Source organism: Haemorhous mexicanus, chromosome 6, assembly GCF_027477595.1.
Source record: "Haemorhous mexicanus isolate bHaeMex1 chromosome 6, bHaeMex1.pri, whole genome shotgun sequence".
In the NCBI taxonomy this organism is placed as follows: domain Eukaryota; kingdom Metazoa; phylum Chordata; class Aves; order Passeriformes; family Fringillidae; genus Haemorhous; species Haemorhous mexicanus.
In genome coordinates, this window is record NC_082346.1 from 29,962,471 (window position 1) to 29,979,875 (window position 17,405).

The 17,405-nt window shown below is 46.2% G+C and overlaps 1 protein-coding gene across 4 annotated transcripts in view; it reads right to left on the reverse strand.

Annotated features, from left to right (window-relative positions):
• Positions 1–5,698: 5,698 nt before the first annotated feature.
• Positions 5,699–17,405, reverse strand: part of RGS6 (regulator of G protein signaling 6) — a 257,356-nt gene continuing 245,649 nt past the window's right edge. For 2 of the 4 annotated variants that reach the window (XM_059849626.1, XM_059849627.1), the window contains exon 18: positions 5,702–10,545. In XM_059849626.1, the coding sequence (XP_059705609.1) occupies positions 10,495–10,545 (51 nt within the window). In that variant the 3' untranslated portion in view covers positions 5,702–10,494. Of the gene's footprint in view, positions 10,546–17,405 lie in introns of all 4 variants that reach the window. The other 2 variants (XM_059849629.1, XM_059849628.1) reach the window with 2 other exon arrangements.

Sequence of the window (17,405 nt, forward strand, 5' to 3'; positions counted from 1 at the left end):
GGTATCTCTGTGCCAGAGCTCCTGCAGGGCACACTATAGGGAAAAAACCACATTTGTCTTATTTTATGGGGAACTTGTGCATGGGAAGTCCTTGCAGATATTTCCACTGATTTTGGGAATACCTGCTTGTGTGCATGTATGTGTATTGACCAAGTATGATGGTCAATACTTCACACAGCAGTGTTATATAAAGCTTTCTTTTAACCTGACTGCAGGATGGCTGTATTACATGCAAATAAAAAAGTCCCTGTGCATACTGCACGAGAGCCTTCTGTGGAAAATGATTCCAGGAGTGATGTAGATGGCTTTAGCATGTTTTATTGGAACTGTTTTCAAAAAGACCTTCACTCTGCAGCCAGATGCACTAGTTGCTGTGAAGACAAATGTGCAGGATTTTGAGAACGCCATGTATGTTGATAATAGAATTATTTTCAGATACTAAAGATTTTACATTTTTAAAGTTTTTGATGATATGCCCATCTGGGACTGGGCACAACTGCTGACCCCTCTTGCAGTGTTGGGCATGACCCCTTTCTGATAGGAGTCAGCTCCCCATTTCAGCTACTGTGACAGAATTGAAAATGTGCCCAACAGGAAAGCTAGGGTGGGTTTGGCATTGACTCTGTCTTCCCTTGGCACTCTTGCTAGGGTAAATTTGCAACTGAAATTCCAAATTTGGCAAGAAAAGGAGGAACCATTTTCCTGGCAGCCCTCCACAGGTACTCAGGAGAGTAGATGGGGGGGGTGGTAGCCACAGAACAGATGGCAGTGTGGGATGAAGGTAGGTAAAGTGGGCAAAGATGTGCAATAAATAGATTTAACAAATATATTACAGCACAACATGTGTGACACATACATGCAGTTTTCCAAGAAGAGCACAATGCCAGGGTGATACCCCACTTATACAAACCACTGGGTAATTGTGCTGTATGGACAAACACAGCCCTTCTGTCTTTACATGACTTATGTTTTTCCTGAGTGATCTTTTAAAGAAAGACAAAGGAAGGAAAATCGATAGTCTTTGAGACAGTCTTTGAGAAACTGGCATATGAGAAAAGCCTCAGCCATGACAGTCTGAGGTGGGGAAAAGGCTGAAATGAGACATGATAATCCACAAATATCTACACTTTTCATGATGAGGAATGGATGTTGATAAAAAGTGCAATAAACTAAAGATTATGCAAAAAATACATTAAGGGAAGTACTGAAGGAAAAAAAAAATCTATTGTGCTAAACACCTTTGCCATTTGTGGCCTACAGATGGCTCTCCCTGTTTTTAAACTTACTCAAGAGATGACATATTATGTTGTATATCAGACTTCTTTTTTTCCTTGCAGTAAATGTTTCAAGTATGGAAAAATGTGTTCCTGAGGGCATCTGCTAAGGTCCCATCCATGGAGGTTTCAGAGGTGTGCTAGATAAAGCAACCTCAGTGAATATTCAGTAGGGAAAATCCTGCTGATTAAAGGGAGCAGTGCAAGATGAGCTGCCAGGTCTTTTATTATCTATGACTCTAGGACTATTGGTAGTGAAGGGAGTTCTTGCATAAAAGCCTTTACTGGCTTTATTTATGCCAAGGCTGCTTCCAGGAAGGGGGAATCCATCATGTCAGAGATGAATGCAAACACAGAGCTTTCTCTCTTGCCCTCTCTCTCCATTTGGACTGTCCTTTCATTTGACATAGAGACTCTGCTGTTCTGTGTATACTCTGCAACCTGATTTGCCTAAGACTCCCCAGGAACAAAGACACAGTGAGGGTGGGATCACCTTAACACAGTGACTTGACTGTTTCTGAGAACTGCTTGCTGGATCAGAAGAGAAAGTCAGGGAGGGAAGGCCAAGTCCCATGAGAGAGTGGGCTCCAGTGATGCCCTGACAGGCAGGGAGCCAAGGAAAGGATGCTGATCAAGGTCACTCCACATGCAGCCAGGCACATCTTTCCTGTGACCCATTAGATTGCTCAAAGCCCTGGCAGATAAGAACAAAGGTCACCCCCAAACCACTGTTAAAGTGCTGCAGAATTGCCACCATATTCATCAGGTCAATAACACCCTAGGTGGGAAAGAGAAAACCCACACTATGAATTTAATTTCCTATTTTCCTAGCACTGCTCTCGACACTGCTTCCACATTTTAGAAGTCTGTGGTTTGCTGTGCTGCTTTTCATAAAGCTCTGACAAGTGTCTAATTAAAGGAGGGCAGAAGGCAGCTAAGCTCTGTCCAGCTCTGGCTGTGAGAGCAGTTTTGCAGAGGAGAAGGCAGGGTCTGTGAAAGGAGTTCAGCATCATGGCAGAGTATCTCTGTATCCAGAGGCAGGTCATCACAGGAGGACAGGCATTTTTTGGTAGGGTATTACCTATCCAAAATGCATGACATACAGAAGCTCAGAAGTTTAATTACAAGATAGGGCTTGCAGGTGACCCACAGTGGAGGATTATCACACTAAGCACAGAAAGATTTTGTTTTTCCATGTGTTGGATGTGGGAGTATATGTACAGGGCTGGCTGAAGAAACTGGCAAGACAAACATTCTTCAGATTGTGGAAAGATCTAGTTAGCTTGATTTGTCCAGACCATGCCCCAAATCTGTCTGTGCCCCAGCATGGAGGATCTAACATGGTATCAGACTTCTATCAGCTGAGGGAAGGGTTTGAGGCCTTCCCTGCTACCATCTGTATAAACAAATATGCAGCTGCACTGACAGACAAACGTAAAGAAAATGTCCCAGAGGTGACAGCACAGCCAGGCAGTCTTGAACACAGTGTACAGGCAAATTCTACAAACTTGCTTTTGCCAAGGTGCTGCCACTGCGTGAGCTCAGGATGGGCCACTTCAGCACACAGCCCAGTTGCAGTGTGGGGTTGAGATTCAAAGAGGGGTGAATCCAAACCACATACGCATCCTCCTCACCCCACTTTAGCAATTTCAGAGCTCAGTAGCCTTGCACATGGTGGCCTTTGAGGAGTGTTTCTTTTAGTGAATAGACTGATTCTTCAGCCAGCTTTTGTAAGAAAATATTGGTTTGCCAATCCCTTCATGAGCTGTACAGACTAACATCTCTAAGAGGAGGTCAGGGAAAGCAAGAGTTAAGGAAAGGCAGCTGAGAACTGCAGATGCTGAAGCAAGGGGATGCGGGGAAAATCCAGGGCAATGGTGATGTGGTGTGCTGGCAGCATGATGGGTGGAGGAGCACGGATGCTCTGATGAGCAGAGCTGCAGGATGGCTTGAAGGCAAACGCACAAAGCAAATAAGCCTGTCAAGCAAGACAAGGGACTGCACATTGCAACTCTCTGAGTCTGACTCCCAGGATATTAACGATGGACTCTGTGTGCACTAAGCACGGGGTCTGGTTGAGGAAGGTAATGATTTTCCTGGCCTGTACTGGTCCCTTCCTGCAAAACCAGCAAATGTTACACACCCTGCAGAGACAAATGGCACACAGAAAACAGAGATGCTCTGAAGGATGTAAGCCCAGCAACTCTCAGCTCCCCCACGGGGGGTCACAGGCAGGTCTGGGAAGCAGCACAACCCTCGAGCAGGGTCGCAGGCAGTCACACCTCCTGGCTCTGCAGGTGACCTCGCTGGTGAGGAGGGCTTGGTTGCTAACACTGCTCGTCTCTGGGACCTTCAAAACCTGAGAGCCACAGATCTTGTCCTCCTCTGAAGCAGCTCACCGAGCTTGCTGATGGGCGGCTTTCGGTTTTATTTGGGAGGAGCAGAGCCATGCCTCGGGTGCTGGTTGCAGAGGGTGCGGGATGCGGTCACGGAGCAGCACGGACACCCGCTGCAGCAAACCAGGTGCCTTTTGCAACCCCGGGCATGGGACCGAGCTTCCATGCTCGGCGGGCAGCCTTTGTTCGCGGTGTTAGCTGCGGCCGGGTACGATGAGCTTCCTCGAGCAGGGTTAAGGCCCGCGGGCGGAGCAGCCGGGCCCGGAGCGGTCCCTCCCCGCGGCGGGAGCAGCTGCGGCCCTGCCCGGCCCGGCCCTGCCCGGCCCTGCCAGCTGGCTGAGGGCCCTGCCCGCGGGCGGCCCCGGCCCGAATCCCGAGCGGCTCCGTGACTGTGCGAGCTCAGAAACTCTCGGCGGCAGCGCCGTCCAGCCCCGGGCCCGCTGCTCCCCTCGTCCGGGGTCCGCCCTGTGGGACGGTGCCCGTGTCCCCCCGTGCAGCACGGATCCACAGAGCCCACCTGCCCTCCCGAGCCCCCTCCGCCCTCCCCGGGTCTTGCCCTCTGCTGGCAACGGGACGTGGCCTTGCGGAGAAGCAGCTCTGGCTGCCTCCAGTCACACCACAGGGGCAGGAGACCCTTCAGAATTCTTCCCTTGTAGAGGAAAATCCCACAGTGTCTCCTTTGGCCCCAAATGATCCCCGAAGAGCAAATTCCAGAATCCCAGATGCTTTTAGGAGAAGTGATGTGTTGTATAAATATAATTTGATTTTTTTTTTAATCTGGTGTGCCTTAATCCATGTGGCATGAGCCTCATGTAGAACCATGGTAAGAACCAGACGTCCACAGTTCTGTGCTGTGATGCTGTGCAGCATGCAGGAGTGACCTGCACATGGATGGACACGAGAAATACTGTTGAGGATCCAAAAGGAGACAACCACTCTAGAAATCCCAGTCCACCCTACTCCACTTCCTCGTCCACCTATAGAAGGTGCTGCTCAGGGTTAGCTGTCACCTACTATTTATGTAAGGATGGCATGGTTCAAGTCCCCAAAGATGAGAGAGAGAGAAGCTCCATTTAGTATCTCTGCTGACAGACAGCAATATCCATTGCCCACAAGAGTGCTGTCCTCTGCCAGATGAGATGTTTCAGCATATCTTCTGGGTCCCCAGACAGGAAGGCACTGGTGCATCCCTAAATTCTGCCCACTAACATCCACCCTCTGTATGGGGTGAATCCACAATTTCCTATTGCAAATACAGAGGGCAGCTACACTGACACTTGTGGCAATAGCCATAAATTCACATTAAAACCCTTCAAGTAATAGCATTGCTGTGTAAAGACAGCCTTTGAAAAGCTTGTTTCCAAAGCTTAGCAGCAGGATTAGGAGGTTGCTGGCTCTTAGCTGCAAGCTTTGCAGATGCTAGGGGCTGGCAAAGCAAAATCTGTATCACATGAAAAAGTTGATCAGGTCTGACTCTCCCCTGCCGTGAGATTACTTTTCTCACTACAAAGCATTTCTCCTCAGCAGTAAGTTCAAAGTACGTGTGGGCATGAAGATAGCGTATTGTTCACCAGCTCGCTGTTCTGCTGAGCAGCCACGTCGCTTGTTCCCCGTCTCAGGTTATAAACAGTGCTGAGAAGCTCAAAATTGCTCACAGCTTAAACAACGTAATCATGATAACCTAGCCTACCTTACCCTACTGTGAGCTCTACTTTAATAATCCTGCTTAATCATTAAACCACAATAAAAGCAAGCCAAGGAGTTTGAGGCAAGAGCCAAGCAAAGGTGTATCAGAGCACCGCTCCAAACTTGACCCGAGCAGTCACCTAGAGACAGAAGAAGCCACACAAAGGGATAGCAAAGTTGTTGCACAAAGGGTCAGAAAATTTGTATCCGTTGAGACTTGTGAAGCTGTGAGCTGCTCTTGCTAGTTAAGACTCTGCAGTCGTGCCCTATTTACATCCTTTTCCCAGGAGACCATCTTGTTATCTGGCACACACACTCCACTCAAGTCTTCTTGTTGACGTAGATGCTCTGACTAAACCTTTATTCCTGGTGATTACTGAGTATAACAGTGGTTGCCGGTTATATTTCAGAATGCTTTACCCCTCTACTGAAGAGTACAAAGACAGCAAATTCCTTGGACAGACCTATTCCTTGCCCATGATACGGCATATTGTGTTATGGCAATTGAATTTTTTTCCAAACCATTTCATAGAGAGGGTGAGTTTAGATTTTAAAAAAAAATATGGAAAAACAGGAAAGGAGACAGAGACACTGCTTCTGTCACTCTGCTGCAGACACTGAGAACAGGGTTAGGTCAAGTCCTGCCCATGGATGCACCCAGGGCTTGCACTGGTTCCAGGAGGATTATTTTTGTGTGCATGAGTGCATGATAGACAGAACAGATTTGGTCCTTGTTGCTTTGACTTTTCCAGGATGCTCCATTTATTTGTGCATTTTAGGAAACAGACTGGTACAGTCAGATCTTCTGTACCTGGGTTCCCCTTCTCCCACCCAAACCAGAAATAATTTTAGGCTAAAAGCATCACCCATGCCAGAAGATGAGAGAGCCAAATCCTTTCAAAGGCAAAGGACTTACCAAAACCACCAGGGTTTCACCTGAGTAGAACTAAACAAAGAACTTCACCACAGTCTGTGACAATTTGGCTGAAGAGACAATGAGTCAATTTTGTATTTTCAGACCAAAATAATTGTCTGGGTGGGGGAACACTCTTGCCTCAGCTTCCTTGAAAGCAGGAATGAGAGGATTGGTATTGCTGAGATCATTCCAGAATTTGGGTTACGGTGCAGAAAACTGATTCACATTCTGCATTCGGAAATGGGGTATATTTTGTCATCATTGTCTCACTACCATTTCTTGTAGGATTTGACTGCAGCATGGAAGCATCCTGATATAACTTTACAGTGCATCATGTTGTTGTTACTGTAGTAACTTATTACTAGGACATCTTGTGTTATCTTTATTGCTGCAGTACCTGGTACAAATGTACCACTGTTTGTCCACACACACTGTTATTACTGCCTTATTCCACAAACTAATTTACTGCTGCATCCTGTTGTGTCTTATTGCTGCATTATCAAAATGCTACTTTACTGCAGTGGCCTGTGTTACCTTATTGCTACATTTATTCTGGTATTATTATGTCAGCTTACTGCCACTTTTTATGGCTGCCCTGCTACCATTTTATTACAGTACTCTATGGGATCTTAGTGCTGAGTTATACTGAGAGTACATTAATCCATTTGCTTCAGCCTAACGCTCTCTGCACTGGCTTGTCGAACCTTTCCTAGTGCTTGTCCTGCTGCTGGTTTGCCACAATAACCATGCGTGCTCTGGATACTCTATTATCCAAATAACAGTGTACAGCCATATTTCACAGCCATAGCCCTGTAAGTATGGGTAGTTTTGTAGCTAGCTTGCACAGCTTGGACATTGTAGAAGCTTTCCAGACTGTCTTTCCTTGAATTGATGCCATTTAGAACACAAACAGAGGTGGAAAGCTGATTTCCTAACTCATCTTCAGCATGATGAGGTAGTTGGAAGACACCGGACACTTAGAGAGCAGCAGATTACTGCTTGCAATGCTCAATGGGATACCATTGGGTGTACAAAAGTAGCATCACTTGGAATAAGCAAGGTCATTAAAAAGCATAATTCAAGGATGTGGTTCATGTGGAAGTAGTTACATGTTAATATCACGATATGTGAAGTAAAAGACATGTGAAGAACAGTTAATATGTATTCCAGGAGGAGGCCTTGTCTACTCTCATGTTTGTTTTGGAGAAATTTAGTCAGGAAACAAGGAGCAGAGCTTTCTTCCCTCCAGAGGATATGCAGCTCTGTCCGCTCAGCTAGCCATTGCTGAGCAGATTAGTTTGCACGAGTGTGCATTTACATGGCAAGCTGTTCAGCATCCAGGCCCCCTGATGCACGCCCATATGCATACTCTCCATGTCTGTAAGAATTCCCTCCACGCGCTCAACTGTTCAAATACGGAATATTCCCCACAGGCAAAATACTGTGGCAGCCAACATGACCGTCCTGTAGGAATAAAGCTGAAAGACAAAGCAGAGTGTGTTGCTCACAGGGCAGCAGCACATCCCCAGGTTAAAGTCTGGCATTTCTGCTGCCTGCACAGACCATAACCCAAATTCCACCTGTCCCATCACCCACCAGCACTCTCCAGTCCTGCCCACACGTGTCCCCATGCTGCAGGTCCTGAGGAGTATCTCTGTGGAGCTACCCCATCCTTCCCCCAGGAGACGATCTCTCCAGTGTCAGGAACTCACTGCAAAGCAGAGACCCACATGTACCACTTTACTATCCCTGCTCCTTGCTACACACCAGTTTAATGTATTATGTGTACATCTTGCTCAGGAATGCCCTGCAGACCAGTTGGAGGGTTCACAAGACAGACCCCCCATGGGAAATGCCTTGTGGCTGGGCAGAGCTGGCAGCAGAATAGGTTGGAGTGCGAGCAGCTGTTGGTTTACAGAGCTCCAGTGAGGCATGGCACTGGAGGGTTTGACAGAGATAAAAACACCATCTACAAGGCTCTGAGAAGGGATGACCTCTGCATTTTCCTAGGGATGACCAAGGGGGCACATATGCATATGCATGAATGGACATGTGAACCTATCACACAGAGACCTGCTATTTCCCAAGGGGACACTTTGTCTGGGTGGGCAACAGAGGACAAATAGGTCCTGCAAGGACAGCTAAGTGACAATTTGGGGGGTGACAAATGTCCTCTTCAGAGGCAGGGGACCACAAGAATGTCAGGGGACATTCATGGTTCTGCAGTCCTGGAACTTGCTTGTGTGTCATGTATATGTGGGATGAATTTGATCTGCAGTCTTCAGACAGCAGGCTGTTTAGGGTATAGGCATGTGAACAAAGATCATACTTAGTAGTCTACTGTACATTCATGCAGGTGAATGGACCTTAGGTATATTGATATTAGGAAGGAAAAGAGATATCAGAATGAGAACTGTCATGGGCAAAGAGGAAGGTTCTTTTTCTGACAGAAACTATGCTGGCATGTTTTTGTGCATACATAGGCCTTAGATATTAGAGTAATACTTGCCTCAGAAGTGAATGTTGTCAATAGCCAGCTGTCTACTTAGCTAGATGGTTTTGCCTAGGTAGGAATGCTGACTTGTAGCCATATAGCAGTTTCTACCACCTGTACAAAAAGCCAGTTTACCTTGGCATGAGTGAAGAAGACCAAGACATGTCTAGTTGCATTTATGCTTCAGATCTGAACTGCTTACAAAATATAGGAGATTTTGTGAGTCAGCTGAGTCTTGAAATTCTTTTTATATATAGATAGTATACTGTATGTGAATGCAGGCCATTTTCCTATCTGCAGCTAGTATAAGTGGATTTCATAATAAAGTCACTTCAGTCCTGTCCTCATCTTAACCACCATACCTCCAACAGCTTGAAACAAGCAACTGGGCCATCTTTTGTTGTTGCATTCACGAGCTGCAGGTCAGATGAGTTTTAGTGGAAGCTCATTTCCTCCCATGGTACAATTTCACTCTCAGAATGATGCTTCTCAGCAGGGTCAGTTATCTGAGCATGATATCACAGCTGGGTATGCTGCTGTTTAGGGAGTGTCACTTGGCACCCAGTGCCCTGCCCATTCACACCGTCAATTCTCTCCTCACTGTAGGCTGAATTTTGACACCTGCCCATATCAGAGTTGCCTTTCCTTGGAAACAAATGAATGGATTTTGGCTCTCTCCACTTGGAGAGCTGGAGTCCTGTTTGGTTTGCTCAGAGAAAAGTTTGAACATCCATCATTGATGAGGTATGCAAAATCTTAAATAAATAGAAAATTAAATAAACCAACTCACTTTAAGTACTGTGTGTGAGTGTATATGTGTGTGTGTATGTGTGTGTGTGTGTGTGTGTGTGTGTGTGTGTGTGTGTGTATGCTTGTGTGTGCATTGCCCATCTCAAACATGACTTTTTGAGCATCAGGCAGAGTCTGATCACATTTGCACTACGCGCACATACAGAACAATTCCGCCAACGTCAGAGACTTTGCTCCAGGATCAGTCTGACTCAAGGGAGAAGATCCTCAGGTGATGAAAACCACTCCTGCTTTCCTGACTTCAGCTGAGGATCTGGCATCATCTCTGGACATGCTACATGCTATTGGAAGGACAAAGAGTGATGAACTTAAAATAGTGCCTTTTTTTTTTTTTCCATTGTTTTAAAGGAGGAGAAACATAGGACAGAAAAACCAAGTTAAAGTCAGTGAATCTGCAGGTGAAATGCATTTGGGATTTTGTGAGAAGGAGAAGCAGCTTCCAGCTAAATATCCAGATATTTTATTGGATCCAGATGGCCACATGAAAGGGAGTATGTGAGGTTGCGGTGCCATCTTATTACAGTCACGTTTGTGCCAGGGAGAAAAGAGATGTGGAGAAACACTGATCTCTCTCAGCTGCTCTGCTTTCTTCTTGAGCTTCTCTCAAGCTGTGGTTGGGTCTGTTTCCTTAAATAATGAGACAGCAAGCCCTTGCCTTGTTGACTTCCTGTGTATGGTGAAGTGTTCTCCAAACCTCAGGTGGAAACAAAGTACCTGCACAGAGCTCAAGGTCCTTAAGGAGCAGTGCAGACAAGGAAGTGTTGGTGTAAACTGTGAAGAGAGGTGCTCCACTGGCGTGTGGCTCTCTGCTTCCACTTGCTCAGGCTGTCTCCCCTGCAGGGACCTGCTCTCCCCGAAATGCCCCGTCCCCGGCAGTGGTCCCAGCTGTCTCTCCCGTGGGGCGGTCGGCTGGAGCTGTCAGGAGGACTGCATCAGGCCCGTGAGGCGCTTGCTTGCCAGAGACTTTCCCTGGAAGGAGGGACAAACAGACAGAGGAGATGTAGAGGTGTAAGTGATTTCTTGGAATGGTTTCTCTGGGAGTGAAGGGCAGGGGCCTTCCCCCAGAGTGGGCCACAAGGCTCTCGTGACAAGGGAGGCGGGTGGGGTGAGCCTGCCTCTAGAATTTCATGTGCCTGCAGTTTTGCCCCAGGAAAGTGGTTTGGCAAGGAGGATTGTGCCTAATGATGTCCAGTGGCTGTCACTCAAGGCTGTGCCCTGGGTCTCGTGAAGATATTTCCTTTCTCCAGTTTCATGGGAACTGGTAAAAACAAAGCACTGTCCTACACTCACTGCTACTTGTTCTGCCCAGTGCTGTCCTGCTGGTGCAGAGCTCTAACCAGCACAGGGGTAGAGCTCTTAGGGAGGGATGCACAGCCAAGGCTGCTGTGAAAACTGGGGTGTCCCTCCCACAGTTTGTGAATCAGTATCAGCTGCACAGCATCCATCACAAGCAGGTCTAGGAAAAAAAGTAATTTCAGAAACAGTTTAGCCTGTTCCTGCCCTGCTGTCACTCACTTTGGCACATTCCTTGGTCACGTGCCTCGTGGGTTGGTGCCTGTCTCTCCTGCTTGGCCTCCCTGCCCTCCTTGCGCTCTCCTCCAAGCCACCAATGCAAGAGTGTGGCCGTGGCAGACCTGCTCAGGCCCTGCTGTCATCCACATGAGCTTTCCCACTGGCAGGACCAAGGACTAGGAAGAAGGATATCTGAACTCCTGCCCTAACTTAGACCATGCAGCATGTGCTTTCAGGAGCAAAGGACCTACAGGACCTATTTACGGACCTGCTGCCAGTGTTCTCCATTTACAGACAGGGTATATCCACATAGGGAATACTGATGGCTTTGCAATTACTGATATAACAGAGAAAAACTATCTCAGGTACTGCACCAGTTGCTGTATTTCTGTGAGCTGTGAGCTTTCCTCTTTAAAAATGATGTTTTTCTTAAGAGGAAAAAAAAAGTCTTGCTTGAAATAAACATTCAGGGAATACCAGAGAGCTGTAGAATACCTAGCAGCTCTTAAACAACCTCCTCTTCATTACTATATTTAGCCAAGATTTCCTTTGTAATCGGAAGTCTTACTGATTGCTGTTTCAAATAATAGGCCACAAAAAGAGCAAGAGAAATAGATTATTCAGTGAAAATAAGTAAGCACAAAATGTAGAAAAAAAATTTGAAATGTAAAAATTAGCAGGCTATTGGAAATAAATATTTTTAAACAAGTTAACATTCTAGGAAAAGAGAAACACTTCCCACCTCCCTTTGATTTCTAATCTCTTTCCATGTAGAGCTGTTCCAGGAGGATGTAGCTGTTCCCTACAGAAGTGGCATTTCATTACTGAGATGTGTGACTTTCACCAAATAGTTTGTTCAACTGCATGAGCACACATGGCCTAATCTGTCTCTGTTCTGTAAACCAGCACCTGGCTGAGGGAAACACTGTCATTGTGCCGATTGTCCTGCCTGGCAGGAGAGGCCCATAGCCATTGCTCTGTGCCTCACACACAGGGCTCAGCATGAGAATGGCCAGCTCCATCCCAGAGCTCTGCAGACACACCATTCCACGTATGCAGGGGTTTTTTGTTGTTTTTGCTGCTGTTGTTTGGTTTTTGTTTTTTGCAGTATAAATCAAATTGTTGATTGTCACTATTTTAAAATGCACTGTTGTAAAGCTTGGCCCAGTGCTACCGCAGGGGATAGCCAAGTCTTCTGCAGGGCAACATGACTTGGGGGGCTAAGACCAGGGCTGTCATTTTGCGTCTCTTGAGGAATACCAGAGAGAGAGAGTGCTAAGGAATTATCAGTCCCTGAATCCTATTTATAGGAAGAAGAAGGTAAAGATATGGATGTTAATTCCTGGAAGAATAACATGGCTGAGTTTAGGGGGAAAAACTGTTAGTTTCCACCAATATTTGGGTACTTCCTTAGGAAAAAAAATAACAAATAATCCTTGGTTTATATAATGCCTATTCAGTCACACTCTAACTAATCTGTGACAGGCAGCTCCTCTTGTTATCTTCTCACAGGCAGGTGGCTTGGGGCTACGCCAGCTCCCTGCGTCAGGTGCCAGCAGGGCTGAGGAGCAAACACTGTTCCACATCCCCCATTTCAGCATTCCTGTGTTCAAAGCAGGAAGGAGAAACACCAGTAGTGGGCCAGGCTGAGGAGAGGGATGGCTGCCCTGAAGAAGTGGGCTGGAAACGGAGCCAATGGCCATGATTTGCGCAGAGCAAAACTTCGCTCTTGGGTTTCCCAGTGGAAACTGTGTCTCGTTGTGGGGAAAAGCAGCGGCCTCCATCTGCAGCTCCCCCATCTCATGGGAAAGGCGTTACCCTGGGAACTGCAGCAAACTTCCCGCCTGCAGGCTGGGATGAGTCCCCTGTGCAAAGCCCGTCTGTCTGGGAGGATAGCTGCGCCAGGGAACGGCCTCATGGGCAGGGACATGCAAACAGATGGGTGCAAGAAGCTCTGTTTTAAGACAGCAGGAAGCAGGCAGCAATGTTGTCTGCTCGGCTGTTGTGTTCACCTCTGTGTTAGGACAGATGGCAAAAGGATCCCTGAAATTGCATAAAAGGATTAATGCTGTGACATTTTTGACTACAAGCAAAAGTGCTGTAATGTTCAGCCCCCAGCTAGAGGCGTACTGATGTAGGGGATCTTGTTTTGACCCAATGCAGGGCCAAGTGTCAGCCTCACAGCATGGGTCTGAGTGATACAGATATCTGCAGGCTGGGCTTGGGTGGGATGCAGATGTTTGGTTTAGGATTCTCTCATCTTAGACCTCCTCATTAAAATAAAAGAGGATCAGGAAAAAAACTGCATTTCATCAGGAAAACTGGTATCTCTTTCCTATTACTAAAATGAACAAGAAAGGAGTAAAACAGTGTATAACAGGTGGAAAAGCTGGATGGGATCTGCAATCCACCTGCTGATATAAATCAACATGACTCTGTTTTCACAGAAGTGCTGCTGATTTACACCACTTGAAGGGCTGGCCCTCGGTTCGGGCTGGCCCCATCTCTGTTTCAGGTTTAGTCCTGCAGGGTTTCTAAGGCACAAAGCCCATCAGGAGACACAAAAGGTTTGCACCAGCTGACTGAGAAAAGCCTAAATGCAGCACACAATGGCTTCTTTGGAATGGGGCAGCGCCTCACCCCGCAGGCAGCCAGCACTCTCCCCAGGACCCACAGCCAGTCCATCCAAACCTGCCTGCCCCTGCTTGCCAAAAGGGTGTCCATGGCCAAGGAGTCCAGGATGGCGACAGCATGCTTTAGTGTCATTGCTTAGTGTCCGGAAAAGAATCGTCGGGGTAACTGAGAGGGTGGCCTGTGTCCACCTTGAGACAGCAGAGGTGAGATGCACCCCCGTATTCTTTGTGATCCCACAAGCCTTCCCCGAGGCTGCATAGTGTGAGGGCCTGAGTCAGTCAAGTGAAGGGCTGCTCTGAGAAACCTGGAGATGGCTGAAATAGTTCTTAACTGGGTACAACACATGCCAAAAAATTCAGGTCCAGGAGAGGGACATATCTGACAGAGCAAGGATGTTTCTGATTATTATGATGTGAAAGTTTGGCACAAGCAACACCTAATTTCTTTAAAAAGGGTCAACCAAAATTAATTATCTTTTCCTTCCATGCATCTTTGTTTAGCATGAAACCAGTGGCTGTCTCTACCTCTCCTTTCCCCACTGTAAGAGAATGTCAACAACAACTGCTGTATTTCCAGGAGAAATTTCATCTAAGCCAGGCTGGCTGAGGATTTGGAAAGTGTACTATCTCAAGCTCAGCAGACTTCAGTGCTTCTTTTACTGTGCCACATGTATATGAATAACTTAAGGCAAGATTAGAGTGGATGTAAGGAGTGAACTTTTTACATGGGGTCTAAAGTCTATAAAGAAATCCCCAGTCCTCCAGTCCCAAAATATTTGTCACTACTAATTAGGGTTACAACAATTAAAAGCCCAGACTGTTGTCACTGAAACAGCACAGCACAATCAGTAGGGCATATGTTGTACAGCATATGTTGTGTGTTGTCTTGGATGCAGGAAGGCTTCCTTCTCTCTCATGTCCTGCAAGCAATTGAGCTGTTCCACAGCTTACAGGCAAGGATGACATGGAGCACCACTGCATCTGGTAAAGGTAACATCCAGTTCTCTCTGCACTGCTGAATGAATCTGGTTTGTTTTTTTTTTTTTGGTTTTTTTTTTTCCCTTGAGCACCCCCATGACACGAACCATTTCTTAAAGACAGTGTAAAATCTGGATCTGGAGTATCCTAAGGAAAAAAATCAGGGAATTCTTAATATTAAAATGTCCCCTGGAATATGACTTCCAAGTATGTGGCCATCCTAACTCCTTGGCTACATGTCCAGCAGAGGATTGGATCTCAGCACTTATGGACCATCAGAGCTTACTGAGGCCCACTGAAATAAAGATTAACCGGCAGGTCACAGGAGATGGTTAGCATCTTCAGTGGCTGAGCCTTTGCTGAGCAGCTGCTAAGCTAAAGTGTAAAATGCAATCAGCAATTATTTTAATGAAGCAAAATTCAGCAATTTAACATAGCCAAGAAGCCAAGTAAGAAGGAAAAAAAGGTTGTCTGGGATTTGATGCAAAAAAGGGACAGCACTCCTTTCAAACCTACTGTATGAGCCAGCAGTTTCCAACTTGCTCCTTGCTTTTATCTGCCAAAACTAGCACTTTGCACAGTTGGGACAATATTTAAAAAATATTTTTAAATGGTAGGTTTAGTTCTGTCCAGTACCCATGGCTTCACACAATGTGAACTGTGCTCTGCCCAGCACAGTGCAATTCAGCATGCAGACATTCCCTACCCCAGCATGCACAAGCCAGAGCTCCCATGCATGTGGGAACTTACCTGAACACTCAGGCAGGATTTATCTCATTATGAGTTTTGTGGCAGCAGTGGGAGAGAGGAGAGATGGCAGCACAGGCTCCCCTTTGCCATGTCAGTACAGACCAAAGTGCTTTCATGCTGACTGCTCACCTCCACAATTTCTACCCACCAGCTTGGAGCTTTGTTTGTTACAGCTGGCCCCACTTCTTGCTTTCTACCCCTCATTTGTGCTCAGGGCTCTCCTTTTCCCAGCCTGCTGCCCAATCTGCTCCAGCCAGAAGCATCACCTTCCTGGAAGAGAAGTCATCTCATGGGGAGCACTGTTGCCCCATCCCCCTTTGCAGAGAACTGGGGCTAGTCTGCATCTCCAGTGAAGGTGAGACAATTCTCCTTTCATTGGCTTGAATCTGAGGTTTTTCACATCATCACAGGCAATGCTCAGTTTTCCTATCTGTTAGCTAACTTACTGCAAGAAATTTGGCATGGGCAGACAACATCCTGCAACCAAATTTTACTTCTGAAGAGAGATTGCCGTGGCCCTAGCACTGCCAGCACTGTTTGGTTTTCAATGTTATATAACAATGCAGAGCTTGGGGAAGCTTTATTTTTTTTGCCATTTAAAAAATATTCTTTTTATTAGATTTGTTCATTAAGATATACATTGTCAACATAAGATAAGTGTAACATAAATTAATAAAGTTAAATAAGAAACTGAATTAAAAACATAAACAATACTGAAAAATAACAGTTCAACACAAAATAAACACAGACATACAAACTATGAACATAAGTAACATTAAATTAACACACAAAATGTGGTGGACAATACCACCAATTACACACTGACACAAACTGAAAACAGGAGCTGCAAAGTGGCTGTAGAGGGTAAGGTGGGGCCAGATACTCCCAGCATGCAGAATGCTCACCTGTTCTTGCCAGCACAGTCTCATGAGTTACTCCCAAATTCCTGCAGAGTGGGCCCCACTCCTCTTCTAAGGCTTGACTGACAACTTACCTGAGCTTCTTGCCATTCCTGCCCATCACAGTGAAGCTCGACCACCATGGGTTACATTCCCACATTTGATATTGCTTTTTTGCTCTTCTAGCTCATATCTCTTATGGGAACTGTTCAGAGCTTCAATCCAATTAAAGCCAGTATAATCTATTCCCATTTTAAGTTGTGAGGATTTTTTACACTTCCTAAATGAGGCATTGCACTTTGCTTGGAGAAAAACCAGTACACCACTGCATATGTGACAAACCAGGATCTGTGTATTCACCCACTCCTAGCACAGCTTCATAATAGCTGCAGCCCTCCTCTACCATCCCATCAGCACCACAAGTAAGATCCTCTTTTTTTGTGGTACAGTCTGGGCTCCTTGTAGCTGAGAGTGAACCAGTTTTGGCATTGGTTGAAGATGTCTATGGACTGCAAATTCAGCATGTTTTCCTCCCTTTGACACAAACCCAGGAAGACAGAGAAGCAGATGGATCACTGTAGCCAGTACACAATGGTGTAGCAGACTGCTTTTTCAAGCCACTTCAGCAATGCCCTAACTGGATGTTGCTGGTCTGCCTCTAGGGTAGGGTGGGATTCTATGCAAAGGACTCAGCTTGTTTGACAGCTTTCAGCGTGACTGGGAACCAGATATGTAAATGTCTTGTACAGAGGAAAATGGATGCACCTCTGAAATATCAAATCTCTCTGGAGTATCAAAATCAACTTGGCTGAAATCACAGCAGGGGCTAAGCACACCCTCCCTCCCAAACACCTTGCTAAAGTCATGGTATAGTATCTGCAGCTAGACCTGTTGTAGTGAAAAGGCATCAGCTTTTGTCTTCCAGGGTTTGTGTGTGGCTCAAATAAAATACAGCAAACTACTAGTGGGAGTGTTTGAACTCTGTATAGTGTCTTTCATCCAGAAGGGTCCCCAAGCACTTTCACCAATGGTATACACAAAGATCAGTGCCCCTTGC